Source organism: Eubalaena glacialis, chromosome X (genome assembly GCF_028564815.1).
Source record: "Eubalaena glacialis isolate mEubGla1 chromosome X, mEubGla1.1.hap2.+ XY, whole genome shotgun sequence".
Lineage (NCBI taxonomy): Eukaryota > Metazoa > Chordata > Mammalia > Artiodactyla > Balaenidae > Eubalaena > Eubalaena glacialis.
This window is the reverse complement of record NC_083736.1, coordinates 5141950-5155623: the sequence shown is the minus strand read 5'-3', so window position 1 is coordinate 5155623 and position 13674 is coordinate 5141950. Positions and strand designations below refer to the sequence as shown.

Genomic DNA, 13674 nt, shown 5'->3' with positions numbered 1-13674 from the left:
CCTCTTCTCTTCTTACACTAAATGATCCCATACACCAACCCAATATAGGTCTCAGCCCAGGAGTCCTAATTCCTAAAGGGAACCTCTATCTAGCGAATCACACCAGCCAAACACATAACGGACAGCTTTGACGTCCTCCTTTCCCTCAAACCCAATATCTAATCAATCACCAATACCAGTGGGTTTACCAATACAACCACGTTGATTCATTGCCCTCTTCATTGAGTTAAACCACTGATCCTTCAAACCTAAGCTCAAGTGGTTTTTCATTTACATATTCACTCAAAAATAATTTCTTACAATATGTCAGGCACTATTCTAGGTTCTGAGGATACAGATGTGAGTACAACACATCTGGATCGTAGTTCTTGCACTCTGGCAGACAACAGTATTCCTTGCCCTCACTAAGGGCACTTAGGACACACTTTGCATGTACTGACTTCTTAATCATCTCAACAGTCTTGTATGATGTTCCTATAATAACAATCCTATTATTCAAATTCTAAAGACAAGGGAACCAAGTCTCTGCCTGGGAGTCCTAATTCCTCAATGAACTTCTATCTACCCAATCACACCAGCCAAAAACATGAGACATCTTATGTTACCCCTCAATTCACCCCTATGCTCACTCCTTTACCCTCTCCTTATAGTGGAGTTGGGTGATATTCTTGACCTCCAATTTTAACTACTACCCAAATGGCAATAACTATATATATATATATATATATGTATACACACACACACACACACACATATACACATATATATACACGTATATATAAACACACAATATATATACACACATTTCTTTCTATGTATCTATCTACCTATGTCTGTTCATCTATCTCTATCTCTCTATCTATCTACCTACCTACCTATGTCTGTCTGTCTATCTATCTATCCATCCATCATTTCTATCTATCCCTATCTATCTATCTATCTATCTATCCATCGCTATCTGTCTGTCTATCTATCTACTTAATTCTATCGGACATACTAACGTGGATGTAGGGTACCTTTCATCAGCTACATCACCCAGTATCCCTTGTTTACACCTTCATCTCTAGCAACCGTGAGCTGCTTTTTTGCTCCCCGTAAGCATCTCACTCCTGCCTGGAATGAACTCTCCACCTCTCCTCTCCCAGCCAACACTTCCAAACATCAGCCTGCAAAAGGTCCGTGTCTCCTGGGAAGTTCTCTGAATTCCCAGGTTGGGGGAACAACGTCTAATCGTCCCTTCTCAGAGCTTCCTTTCTAGTTTGTTATTCTGAAACCATCTCCTTAGATGTCCATCTCAACCAAAGAATATGAGCTACTAGAGGCTGGGGACCTTGTATTCGCTCATTCATGTCATTATGTCCTAGAAGCTAGCCCCGAGCCTGGCATACTATGGAGGCTCAATATATGCGTGCTTGTCAGTGGAATTTAACTGAAGGAATGAACTGCTAGGTGAGGATAACATGTGAGCTTCTTTCAAAGAGGAAAAGCCTGGGGAAGCCTGGGGTATGCCTCCTGGCACACAAGTCCTGATACTAGCAAGACCAGCCAGCTTTGCTCTCTCTTGGGGAGCGGATGAAAACGTTTGCTAAAATCTGAAGAATGAACCTGAACGTAACCACCTCCTAATAAACTACCAGAGCCTCTTGCTGGGTTTTTTTTTTTTTCCAATGAAAGCATCCGTTGCTCTGAAAGCTGTGTGACTGCATGAGGCAAAGAGCCACCAAACTCAGTGACTGTAAGAAGCAACTCCTAAGCCATATGGACTCCAGCCAATCAGTGGCTTTTGGAATTTGCACTCCAAGGAAAACTGCCAGAAGCTGCAGTGCCTTTCTTGCAGGCATCAGGGAATTCAGAAAGCATTTCTCTGCACGTGGAGAAGGTCTACTTTCATGAACACTCAGGAAAATACGATTTTCAGCCCTCACACCCACCAACCAATGCTTCTGTAGAAGCCATCTATGGAGTTAATTTATCCACTCCATTGACATTTATTACTTGCCTTTAGGCAGAGTAAAAGGGAGGCGGGGGTTGAGGGGGGAGCCTCCTGCTGGGTGACCTTGACTTGGGAGAGGGATGAAAAGGAAGCCAGAGCTAGGAGTATGATGTTCTCATCCGAGACTTCGGGGAATTTTCAGCTGTGAGGAAGAGGAAGGAAACTCTAAACTCTAAGAAAATCTTAGGGAAGTTATTCTGGTCCCAGCTAAGGGAGGATATTTCAGGGAAAAGGTGAAAATAAGTTTACAAATATTACATGCTAGGGAGGGTGTGGAGAAAAGGGAACCCTCCTACACTGTTGGTGAGAATGCACATTGGTGCAGCCACTACCGCGAACAGTCTGGAGGTTCCTTAAAAAACTAAAAATAGAGCTACCATATGATCCAGCAATCCCACTCCTGGGCATACATCTGGAGAAAACTCTAATTCGAAAAGATACATGCACCCCAATGTTCATAGCAGTACTATTCACAACAGCCAAGACATGGAAAACAACCTAATGTCCATCGACAGGTGAATGATAAAAGAAAATGTGATATATACGTACAATGAAATAGTACTCAGCCATAAAAAAGAATAAAATAATGCCATTTGCAGCAACATGTGTAGACCTAAAGATTATCATACTAAGTGAAGCCAGACAGAGAAAGACAAATACCATATGATATTGCTCATATATGGAATTTAAAACATGACACAAATGAACTTATCTGTGAAACAGAAACAGACTCACAGATATAGAAAACAAACTTATGGTTACCAAAGGGGAAAGTGGGGGAGGGATAAATTAGGAGTTTGGGATTAACAGATACACACTACTTTATATAAGATAGATAAACAGGGCTTCCCTGGTGGCGCAGTGCTTAAGAATCCGCCTGCCAATGCAGGGGACATGGATTCGAGCCCTGATCTGGGAAGATCCCACATGCCGCGGAGCAACTGGGCCTATGCACCACAGCTACTGAGCCTGTGCTCTAGAGCCCGCAAGCCACAACTACTGAGCCCATGTGCCACAACTACTGGAGCCCATGCTCTGCAACAAGAGAAGCCACCGCAATGAGAAGCCCATGCACCGCAATGAAGAGTAGCCCCCACTCGCCACAACTAGAGAAAACCTGCACGCAGCAACGAAGACCCAACGCAGCCAAAAATAAATAAATAAAATAAATCAATTTTTTTTAAAAGTTAAAAAAAATAGATAATCAACAAGGTCCTACTGTATAGCACAGGGAACTATACTCAATATTTTGTAATAACCTGTAAGGGAAAAGAATCTGAAAAAAATAGATATATATGTGTGTATAAATGAATCACTTTGCTGTACATCTGAAACTAACACAACATTGTAAATCAACTATATTTCAATTAAAAAAAAAAGGAGAAAAAACTAGTAGTGTCACTATCCCCTCAACCCCACACAATTAAATTAATTTTTTGAAATGCAGACTACAGCAGAATCTAATGTTTCTCTGATTAAAAGCGATTAGCTGTTGAACTCTGTGTAGTGATTTAATCACAGCCATTCTACCAAGGTGGTCCATAGATTTCATTAGTGAAACAGACTGAGGAATACAGAGGGATCACTGAGCTCAAACAGTATAGATTTTTTTCTTTTTTGAGCGGCAGGCTGAATAATGGCCCCTAAAGATGTCCATTTTGGAATCCTTGGAAACTTTGAATTTTACCTTGTTTTCTGAAAAAGAGACTTTGTAGATATGATTACATTATGGATCGTGCAATGGGGAGATTATCCTGGATTATCTCGGGGGGTCCTAAGTGACAGTAGGAGTGCCCTTATTAGAGTGAGGCAGGATGGGATGTGACTAGAGAAGAGAAGGCAATGTGAGAAAGTATAGATCTTTTGGAGCAGTTCTGATGAAGATTGCAAATCAGGATTGTTCTGAAAGGATGCTCTTTTGATCAATGAGCTCAAATGGTGTGACTCCTCTGTGTCTGCATAAATCATAGGAGTGCATGCAACTTCACAGCTTTAGAAAACAAGGCGTCTTGACACTGAGAAGTCTTTGGTCATTCCCCATAGCTAGAAGGAAGCCGCATCTTTTTTTTTTTTTCCTTTTTTGAGCATCATACCGTAACAATGTTTCACTGTGAACTTGATTTCAAGTAAACTTGACAAAGGGATAATGCTTCGCAATAGAGTAGTGGCTGACATATTAATACAGTGTCAGACACTGATTGTGGTTCTAGCGTTCAAACAAAGCATTTCTAACACATCCAATATGTTTCTTAAAAAAACAAAAAAAGGGCTTCCCTGGTGGCGCAGTGGTTGAGGATCTGCCTGCCAATGCAGGGGACACGGGTTCAAGCCCTGGTCTGGGGGGATCCCACATGCCGCGGAGCAACTAGGCCCGTGAGCCACAACTACTGAGCCTGCGCGTCTGGAGCCTGTGCTCCGCAACAAGAGAGGCCGCGACAGTGAGAGGCCCGCGCACCGCGATGAAGAGTGGCCCCCACTTGCCGCAACTAGAGAAAGCCCTCGCACAGAAACGAAGACCCAGCGCAGCCATAAATAAATAAATAAATAAATAAATTTTAAAAACCAAAAAAAAAACCAGGGAGCAGCTATGAGCATGCTTTTCAGATTGTATGAGAATCCCAGTTCCAAGGCATCACTCAGACCTTTGACACTCTCTTTCTGACCCATCCTCACCATCCACTTATGTCTCCGAAGAGTCAGCCATCGACACAAAATGCCAATACATCTCCTTCTTTTGCTCATCAGGCTCCCTCAGGTTCATCAGCTGGTGGTCATCTGGTCATCTGTCCCCGAACCAAGGCTCCATCGCACCATATATGTGACTTTCTTAAATAACGTATTATTTGCTAACCACGTCTATTACTGTGATTTATGTACACGTCTCGGCAGCAGCCACTAAGCAAGTTTGGAACCTAACAGACCTTCACCGGGGGAATGAATGGACGGGGGAGCCAGTCATGAAATGCAGTCTGTGACTCCATCTCGAGAGACTATCATGTATAACATAACATAAAAACAACTCTCCACACACAGTCCATAACCTCAAGGAAATACGACGAAAGCACCTCATCTAACTATACAGGAATACGTATTTTCACTTCTCGCTCCTCGAAAATAAGACTGAATAGAGGAGAGCTGGCTGAAAGAGTGGGTTAATCCTGTTCCGAGTAGAGACACCTGTTCAGTCATTTCACCCGTGCTGAGTATCAGTCATGTGTCCTGCACTGGGGAGGGAACGATGACAAGCAAAAGAAGTGGTATGAACATCCAGTGAGGTTGTCCAGACCCGCACTGAACAGGAATGCTTCCCTCCTGGGTTCCAGGTAACCGAAGGTGTAAACAAAGGTCCTGCGCCCCCCCCCCGCACCCCCCCCCCACCCCCGCCCCGCCGGTGCTCAGAATTTGAAAGGACTCAGATGTGCATGTCGAGGATGTAAATAGAAGTATAAGGTTTCACAGGCTACGTGCTGCCATTGGGATGGGTGACAGACTGCCTTTTCGCTGTCTGTCTGGCTCAGGACTGGTGTGATCCGGCGTTACCCCGTTCCTGCCAGTTTGCAGAGTAAGCCATGTGCTTCTCTCCTCATCCCAGCTCTACTGAGGAGGGTGTGTGGTTGGGAGAGTGGAAAGAGCTTGAGGCAGAAGGACAAGAGCTCAAGCACACCCTGGCTACCTCCTTCCCAGCCTGGTCTCCTTTGGGAGCATTTCTTGGGCCCTGTTGGCCGAGTGAGGCTCTCCTTGCTGTATGCACCACTGGCATCTTGTGCCAAGAATGTCGACACCCTTGTTAAATCGCATGGGCCTCCTTAGGCTTCCTCCCATCACCCCCAACCCAACCACCCACCCAAACAACCAACCACCCAACCAACCAGCCACTTACCCAACCAATCATCCAACCATCTACCTAACCAACCACCCACCCAACCATCCACCCACCTACCCACCCAACCGACCACCCACCCAATCAACCACTCAACCATCCACCCACTCAACCACCCAGCCAACCACCCAACCATCCACCCACTCAACCAACCACCCACCCAACCACCCACCCACCCAACCAACCAGCCATTTACCCAACCAACCATCCAACCAGCCACCCAACCAACCAGCCACCCACCTACCCAACCCGTTGACCATGGGCTCCTTTAGGGCAGGGACTGTATTGTTGCCTCTAACCCAGTGCCAGATACACAGCTCAATCAGGATTTTGTAAACTAATGGATGAAAGCACTCCATAGATTAGCATTTCATATCTTTGTAGGTAAACTCTGATTTCCTGAGTCCCTGGGAATCTGTGAAACATCCATGTGAGAGAATAATGAAAGGGCAATAAAGCACCTCATGGCTTTAGGGAGCAAAATTCAATGGTCCTGCGCTTTCCTACGTGTCACGCATGTTGCTTTATTCAGCAGCCCCTACTGTCTGGGACACCTTGCTTTGCCTCTTTGCATGGTCACTTCTAAGCATCCTCCCCCATGTTACATCCAACCCACATCCACTGCAGATTCAGGTGGTGTCCTAACCCTTAGCACGGATATGCCCTTTGAGGTACCTCACCTAAGTCTTTGTGAAATGGGCCACATGTTATTATAACCAGGTATCTATGTCTCATATTCGCAGAGTGTATGTCGTACAAGCAACTTGGGGTCAGCAGATGGGTCTTGTCTAATATCCCCAATGACAGGTAGCCTGATCCATCTTGGTGGTGGCTTAGCTAATGCTGTGTCAGGAAGGAAGCGTCAGCCCACAATGCTGTAGCACATATGGAGACAGGCAGAATAATGACCTCCCAAAGATGTCAACATCCTCATCCCCAGACATTGTGACTAGGTTACCTTCCATGACGAAAGGGACTCTGCAGATGTGATTAAGCGTCTAGAAATAGGAAACATTACTCTGGATTATGTGGGTGAGCCTGACATAATCACAAAGGTCCTTAAAATTGCAGGCAAGAAACTCAGAGTAAGTGAAAGAGATAGAATTACGGAAGCAGAGGTCAGAGAGAGAGAGAGAGAGAGAGGAAGGTTTGAAGACACTGCATTGGTGGCTTTAAAGGTGGAAGAAAGGGTCCATGAGCCAAGGAAAGTGGGCACCTCCAGAAGCTGGAGAAGGCAAGGAAATGGATTCTCCCCTGCAGCCTCCAGAAAGATGCAGTCCTGCTACCATCTTGATTTTAGACCAGAGAGACCCATTTCAAACTTCTGATGTCTACAACTACAAGTTAATAGTTTTTTATTGTTGCTGTAACAAATTAACACAAACTTCCAGGCTTAAAGCAATTGTAGTTGTAGAGGTCATGGGGGGAGGGTGTAAGGGGTCTTATTTGAACCAACTACACATATGGGGCTGAATTTACATTTAGGGGGAAAACACCCTCCTTTTTATGTCTGGACACAGAATGCGTGCTTTTAAGTTCTGGGGGGATCATACCGGAAATGGTCACTTTGGCCATCTGAGTTTTCAATGCCTGTGACCCAATAAAGCCCTGTATGTTTCAAGTGGCAGAAGAACAGCACCACAGCTCCAAGGTCCAGGAGAAGGTGATGAGGGGGTAAGCTGAGGGGGGCGGGCAGAGCACAGAGCTGACACCGTGGCATTTCCCACCTGGATAGACTTCTCACCTTTATAGATTCCGTTACTGCCTCCGTGACCTTCCCCTTTGACAGTCACCTCTTCTACATGTGCTCCTTGGTCCGAGGAGAAGTAGACCAGGGTGTTATTAGCCAGTTTCAACTCATCTAGAACATCCAAGATCTGCCCTGAAGGGGAGAAAACACTCCGTGTTAAGACAGTGCAATCTTTACAAAAGAAAGGGAGGTGATTTGCCCTCATTGACTTGTCTGTTAATTTCTGACTGTGAGGAGGAGATGGTCTTATTCACTGAGCTCTCCTGTGCTGATCCCAACAGGGGATGCAGCGTAATCAGGAGCCACAGTGGCCGGGCTCTTGGCAGAGACAATGAGAAGATTCAGCCGCTGAATTAAGTATCATCTACAAGCATCATCTGAACCTCTAGGCATCATGGGGTGACCCTGTAGGGAGACCTGATAAAGGATTCTAGAAGAATCAGGCTCACAGATCATGAGCCCCTTGGAGGAAGATGCCAGAAGAGAGAAGCCAAATTGCTGCAACCACCAGCCGGCCTGAGGCTATAAAGAAGTCTACTAGCTTTCCTTATTGACTGGAGAAAACTAAACCATCACGGTTCCTCTTGTACAAACAAACATCTCTAAAACTATTTTATGATGAATGACCTTTTTCATACTTACCATAGATACCCAGGTCTAAAACTGTCCATCATGATAATAAATATTCCTCACACTCTCCTTTTTCTTCTCCTCACCTTCTTTCCCCAAACTTCACATGGTATACTAACCCCCATATAGCAACCCTTCAAAATAATAATGATACCATGGTCAGCAATGAGAGTAACGGGTACCATTTGTTGAACACTCTGCCTGCAAAGGACTTTATTCCATGTTCTCTTGATTACATCATACTGAACCCTACGAGTAAAGAGCATTGGCTCCATTGCACAGGTGAGGGCAACAGTGCTCCAAAAAGATACATGACCTGTTCAAAGTCACACAGTTAGGAAGTGAGGGACCCAGACAGGAAGAGTTAAGTCTGACCGCAAAACCCAAACTCTCAAACCCTGCAGAGTTAAGTGGATGAACTCAATGAAAATCACAGAGGAGTAAAAAAAAAAAAAAAAGACACGAAGGAAAAAAAGTTAAGAGTTACATCCTGAAACACCCATGGATGACATGATATGATGGCTGCTGTCTTCTTCAAATTAATCCAGGAAGAAAGGAAGTGAGTATGGAGCATGGATTAATAAAATCAGGCATGACTTCATTAATTGTTAAATGTGGATCCAGGGCATATGGCAGTTCACCGCACTTTTCTCTCTGCTTCTATGGATGCCTCAAATTTTCCATAAGAATAAACAAAACAAAACAAAACAGAAGCCAGCTGAAGATTGAAGAATGGGCTGAAACACGGATTCTCTGATTAGGAAGCTACCACCTGCTCTCAGATCAGAAGAAAATGATGGTCAGACTAGAGGTATATAATTTACAATTTTCACGGAGATTGCTACACTCACATGCTGCTAGTTTAATTTAGTCCATGCATGCAGTTATTGTTTGAGGTATTAAAGGGTCTGACTCGGTTTTTTGATGTTTGACAGCTAAGAGTTTTTAAGTCTCACCTCTGCCTCTTCCACTTGCGCCCAACAAGCTAATAAGAAAGCCTGGGGGCTCCCTCCCCCAGTGCCCGTGGAAGGTTCAAACTATGCCAGCTCCTACCTCCATGTGGGAACCCACATCCAAGCCCCAGCTCCTACCCACCATGAAAGTTGAATCTGTCTCCTTTCCCATCTCCCTCAAGCCATCTTCAGACCACCTTAGGCGCTGTCCTGCTTTCCCCAGAAAGCCTCATTATATGTGAGTTACAACCTTTTCCACATCCTCTTGGTGTGGCTATAGCATCACTCGACTCGACAGGGGACCATCTCTTCACTGTAGGATAACCACAACAACTGGAATTCTGAAAGGACACCAGGCATCCTTTGCAGCAGAAATAATAACTGAATATGGGTAATCCTATCCATCAGGTAGGTCATGCCCCCGTGGAGACAGGCCCTGCACTCCAGGGTTGCACTCCACTCCTTCACCAACTTGGTCCAGAAAAGGGGTAGAAGGCCGTAGAGACAACCCTCCACAGAGGTGGCAGAGATGATTTCTGATGTGAAAGCAAGACCCCAGTCATCTGCTACCAGACATATTCTTGCTATTTGATTGCAGTGCCACAGGCTAGAGTACATTCAATCTTTTTCAGTGTTTTAACTCATATAATAAACATTCCTAGAAGCCACACCATATACATAAATGTCATCCTCAGGACCAAAAATAATATGCACGGGGCCATTTTAGTGATTTGTCACCCATGATAAATCATTGTCAGCCAGACATTTATCGTGCTGTGATTTGGTTCAGCTAAGCAAACCACGTGTGCACTCGGGCTTGGGGGAGTTTGACTCTGACACTAATTTAAGGCTTATCACTTTGAAAATGGTAATTAGCTTAATGAGTTCACACAGGAAGAAGCAACAAGGCGATGTAACCCCCTCTTAACACTTTGAAGGAAAAGTGCCCCTTTTGGTGCATATAATAATTTCTAAATAAAATAACACAGATTAGGCAGAGAGCAGAGGATTCAGGCTTTTACTTCCTTGTGTTTTAATTGGTATTTTGCAAAAGGGCATACAACCACACACCTCCACTTCCAATGAAATTCACCTTTCATATATTATATAGAAGTATCTTAGCATGAAGAAAATGCTGTGAAGAAATGCCTTTTTAAAAAATGTGGCTTCCGTGATCACTTCTATGGACACAATGTAAATATTTACAGCACGTTTATTTACAATCGCCAAAACCTTGGAAGCAAGCAAGGTGTCCTTCAGCAGGTGAATGAATAAACTAACTGTGGTCCATCCAGACAGTGTGATATTATTCAGTGATACAAAGAAATGAGCTGTCAAGCCATGAAGAGACACAGAAGAACCTTAAATGCATATGGCTAAGTGAAAGAAGCCTAGCTGAAGAGGCTACATACTGCATGATTCAACTCTACGACATGCTGGAAAAGGCAAAACTAGGCAGACAGTAAAAAGATCAGTGCTTGTCAGAGGTTGGAGGGGAGGGAGGGAAGAACAGGCAGAGCACAGAGAAGTTTTAGGGCAGGGAAAGTATTATGTATGATGCTGTAACCATTACGCATTTGTCCCAACCCACGGAAGGCGCAATTCCAATGGTGAACGCTAATGTAAACCATGTATTTTAATTGATAATAACGTATCAATATTGGCTCATCAAAAGCAACACATGTACCCCGCTAATACAAGAGATAACATGGCAAATTGTGTGCAGAAGAAATGAATATAGGAAAACTCTCTGTACTTTCTACTCTGTTTTTCTATAAACCTAAAACTGCTAAAAAAAAAAAAAAAAAAAGTCTACTGGGACTTCCCTGGCGGTCCACAGTGGTTAGGAGACTGCATTTTCACTGCTGAGGGTCCGGGTTCGGCCCCTGGTCGGGGAACTAAGATACTGCAAGCCACACGGCACAGCCAAAAATATTTAAAAAATTTTTTTTTAGTTTTAAAAAAATTTTAAAAGAAGCATTATTAAAATAAATACATATTAAAAAATAGTCCACTAATTTTTAAAAGATGCCTTTCAAATGCACTGTTGGCTCCTAGACTTCCTCATCCATGAATTCAACACGTGTTCGCAAAAGCCTAGTAAACACAGGCTAAAGACCAGGGCACGCAGAGGGTCATGGATGGCGTTTGTTCCCGAAGCCTCCTGGTGACCCTTGCCTTCGCTCAAGCCAGCTACATCTCCTAGGTACAGATTCCCCTCTAGGCTATTTTCATATCCAGACGAACCTGCAGCTGCATTTACGATATATTTTAGTAGCTCCTTCTACTAAAATACATCTTGCATCCTTCCGAACCATTTTCACACTCCTCCCTAGATATTTCCTCCAAATTCCAATATTTCAAATGACCATGATACTTGCTACATGATACATGATATTTTCTTTGTCCCCATCAATTTTTCTGATTCATTGCCTAGAGTGATAACTTTATCCCTTTCATCAAAATCACTGCACACCACTGGGCTGGGATTAATACAAGAGAATCTAGCTGAGGCTACCATGCATTTACACACGGAAAACCGTCAGATTTCTGACTTCCTTTTAGTTCTTTTTCTCTTGCAAGAGGCACCCTTGTATCTCATAACTATTTGGGTCTTAACACCAGAATCTCATTCAGAAAGCCCGGAGCCCATTAACCATTAAATTTTTCATGAGATTGATCCTATAAAGGTCTAACCTATTTCTCTTCTAAAAATTGTGCCCAGAAGTCTCCTGTGGGAACAAATACTGCTGTATTATTCTTGCTTTCAGACCCATACATTGGAAGTCAGAGGTCCACAAATATTATCTTTCAGAAGGTTCTCCAGGTATAATGATACCAATTTATGTAGGATGATAGTTTTGAATTACCGATGGTGGGCTGCAGGATAGATTATAAATGAAATGCTTTATTTCCAAAGCTTTCTCACATTCTTCCTGGAACGAAACAAATACAGGAAACAAGCCATTTCGAGAGCACTTTGTTATTTAACCAGAGACAACAAGAGCTAGCACACTGGAAAAGATGAGAACTTGTCATTCTAAAGGAGAAAACTTGGTGCTGTGAAAATCAGGGTCCTTCCTCCTTCAGGTGTGAAGCCTGGGTCCTGGAGAGTTTGTTCATTCCATTGATTCACGCCACGAGCAGGTGCCAAGCCACTCTTTGGAGTCAGGACTGTGACGTGCCACGTAGGAGAGAAGGGTTTCTGGCGCTTGGCCAGAATCCTAGCTCTGACGTGAAAGGGAAGTGCTATAATGTAGAATTAACGGCTCAGGCTCTGGCTTCTGGGTCCTGACAGAAGCCGACCTGGTTTGAGTCCTGGCTCCCTGGTTTGCTCACTGGGGTTCTTTGTCTCTAAGTCAGAGGCGATAACATATAATAGTAGAGGGTTGCCATAAGGGATGAAAGAGAAGTGCATCCCAAACTCTTAGCCCAGGGCTAGGAGTGCTCAATGCAGCTCAGCTCTTACAATGGAGTTAAAAATCTGAGTTAAACAATCACTTTGCCTAAAATCCAAACTACAGTGAGGTATCATCACATACTCGTCAGAACAGCCATCATCAAAAAGTCTACAAATAACAAATGCTGGAGAGGGTGTGGAGAAAACGGAACCCTCCTACACTGTGGGTGGGAATGTAAATTGGTGCAGCATCTATGGAGAACAGTATGGAGGTTCCTTCAAAAACTAAAAATAGAGCTACCATAGGATCCAGCAATCCCACTACTGGGCATATAGCTGGAGAAAACTCTAATTCGAAAAGATCCATGCACCCCAAGATTCAGAGCAGCACTATTTACAACAGGCAAGACATGGAAACAACCAAATGCCCATCAACAGGTGGATGGATAAAGAAGATGTGATATATATATCTATACACACACACAATGGAATATTACTCAGCCATAAAAAAGAATGAAAAAATGCCATTTGCAGCAACATGGATGGACCTAGAGATGATCATGCTACGTGAAGTCAGAAAGAGAGAGACAAATATCATAGGATATTGCTTACATGTGGAATCTAAAAAAATAATACAAATGAATTTATTTACAAAACAGAAACAGACTCACAGACATAGAAAACAAACTAATGGTTACCAAAGGGGAAGAGGTGGGGAGGAATAAATTAGGAATTTGAGATGAAAAGATACACACTACTCTACATAAAATAGATAAAGAACAAGGACCTACTGTATAGCACAGGGAACTATATTCAATATCTCGGAATAACCTGTAATGGAAAAGAATCTGAAAACGTGTATATATATGTGTATATATATATATATACACACACACATTGTAAATCAACTATACTTCAATAAAAAATTTTTAAAAATCAGCTTGCCTAATGGAAGCCTTGCTATTTCAGCAGATCTGTCTTTTTTCTTCTACAAGGTAGGTCGACTCAGGCAAAACATGGAAGCAAAATGCTGTGATGTCCCTATTCACCCTTTTGGAAACATCGAGC

The 13674-nt window shown here is 43.4% G+C and overlaps 1 protein-coding gene across 1 annotated transcript in view; it reads right to left on the bottom strand.

The window, feature by feature from the left end:
- LOC133082016 (steryl-sulfatase-like) overlaps window positions 1–13674 on the bottom strand; it is a 131054-nt gene that overhangs the window by 25855 nt on the left and 91525 nt on the right. Inside the window, exon 7 of the mRNA XM_061178386.1 lies at window positions 7618–7755. Coding sequence (XP_061034369.1) covers window positions 7618–7755 — 138 coding nt within the window. The remainder of the gene's footprint in view (window positions 1–7617; window positions 7756–13674) is intronic.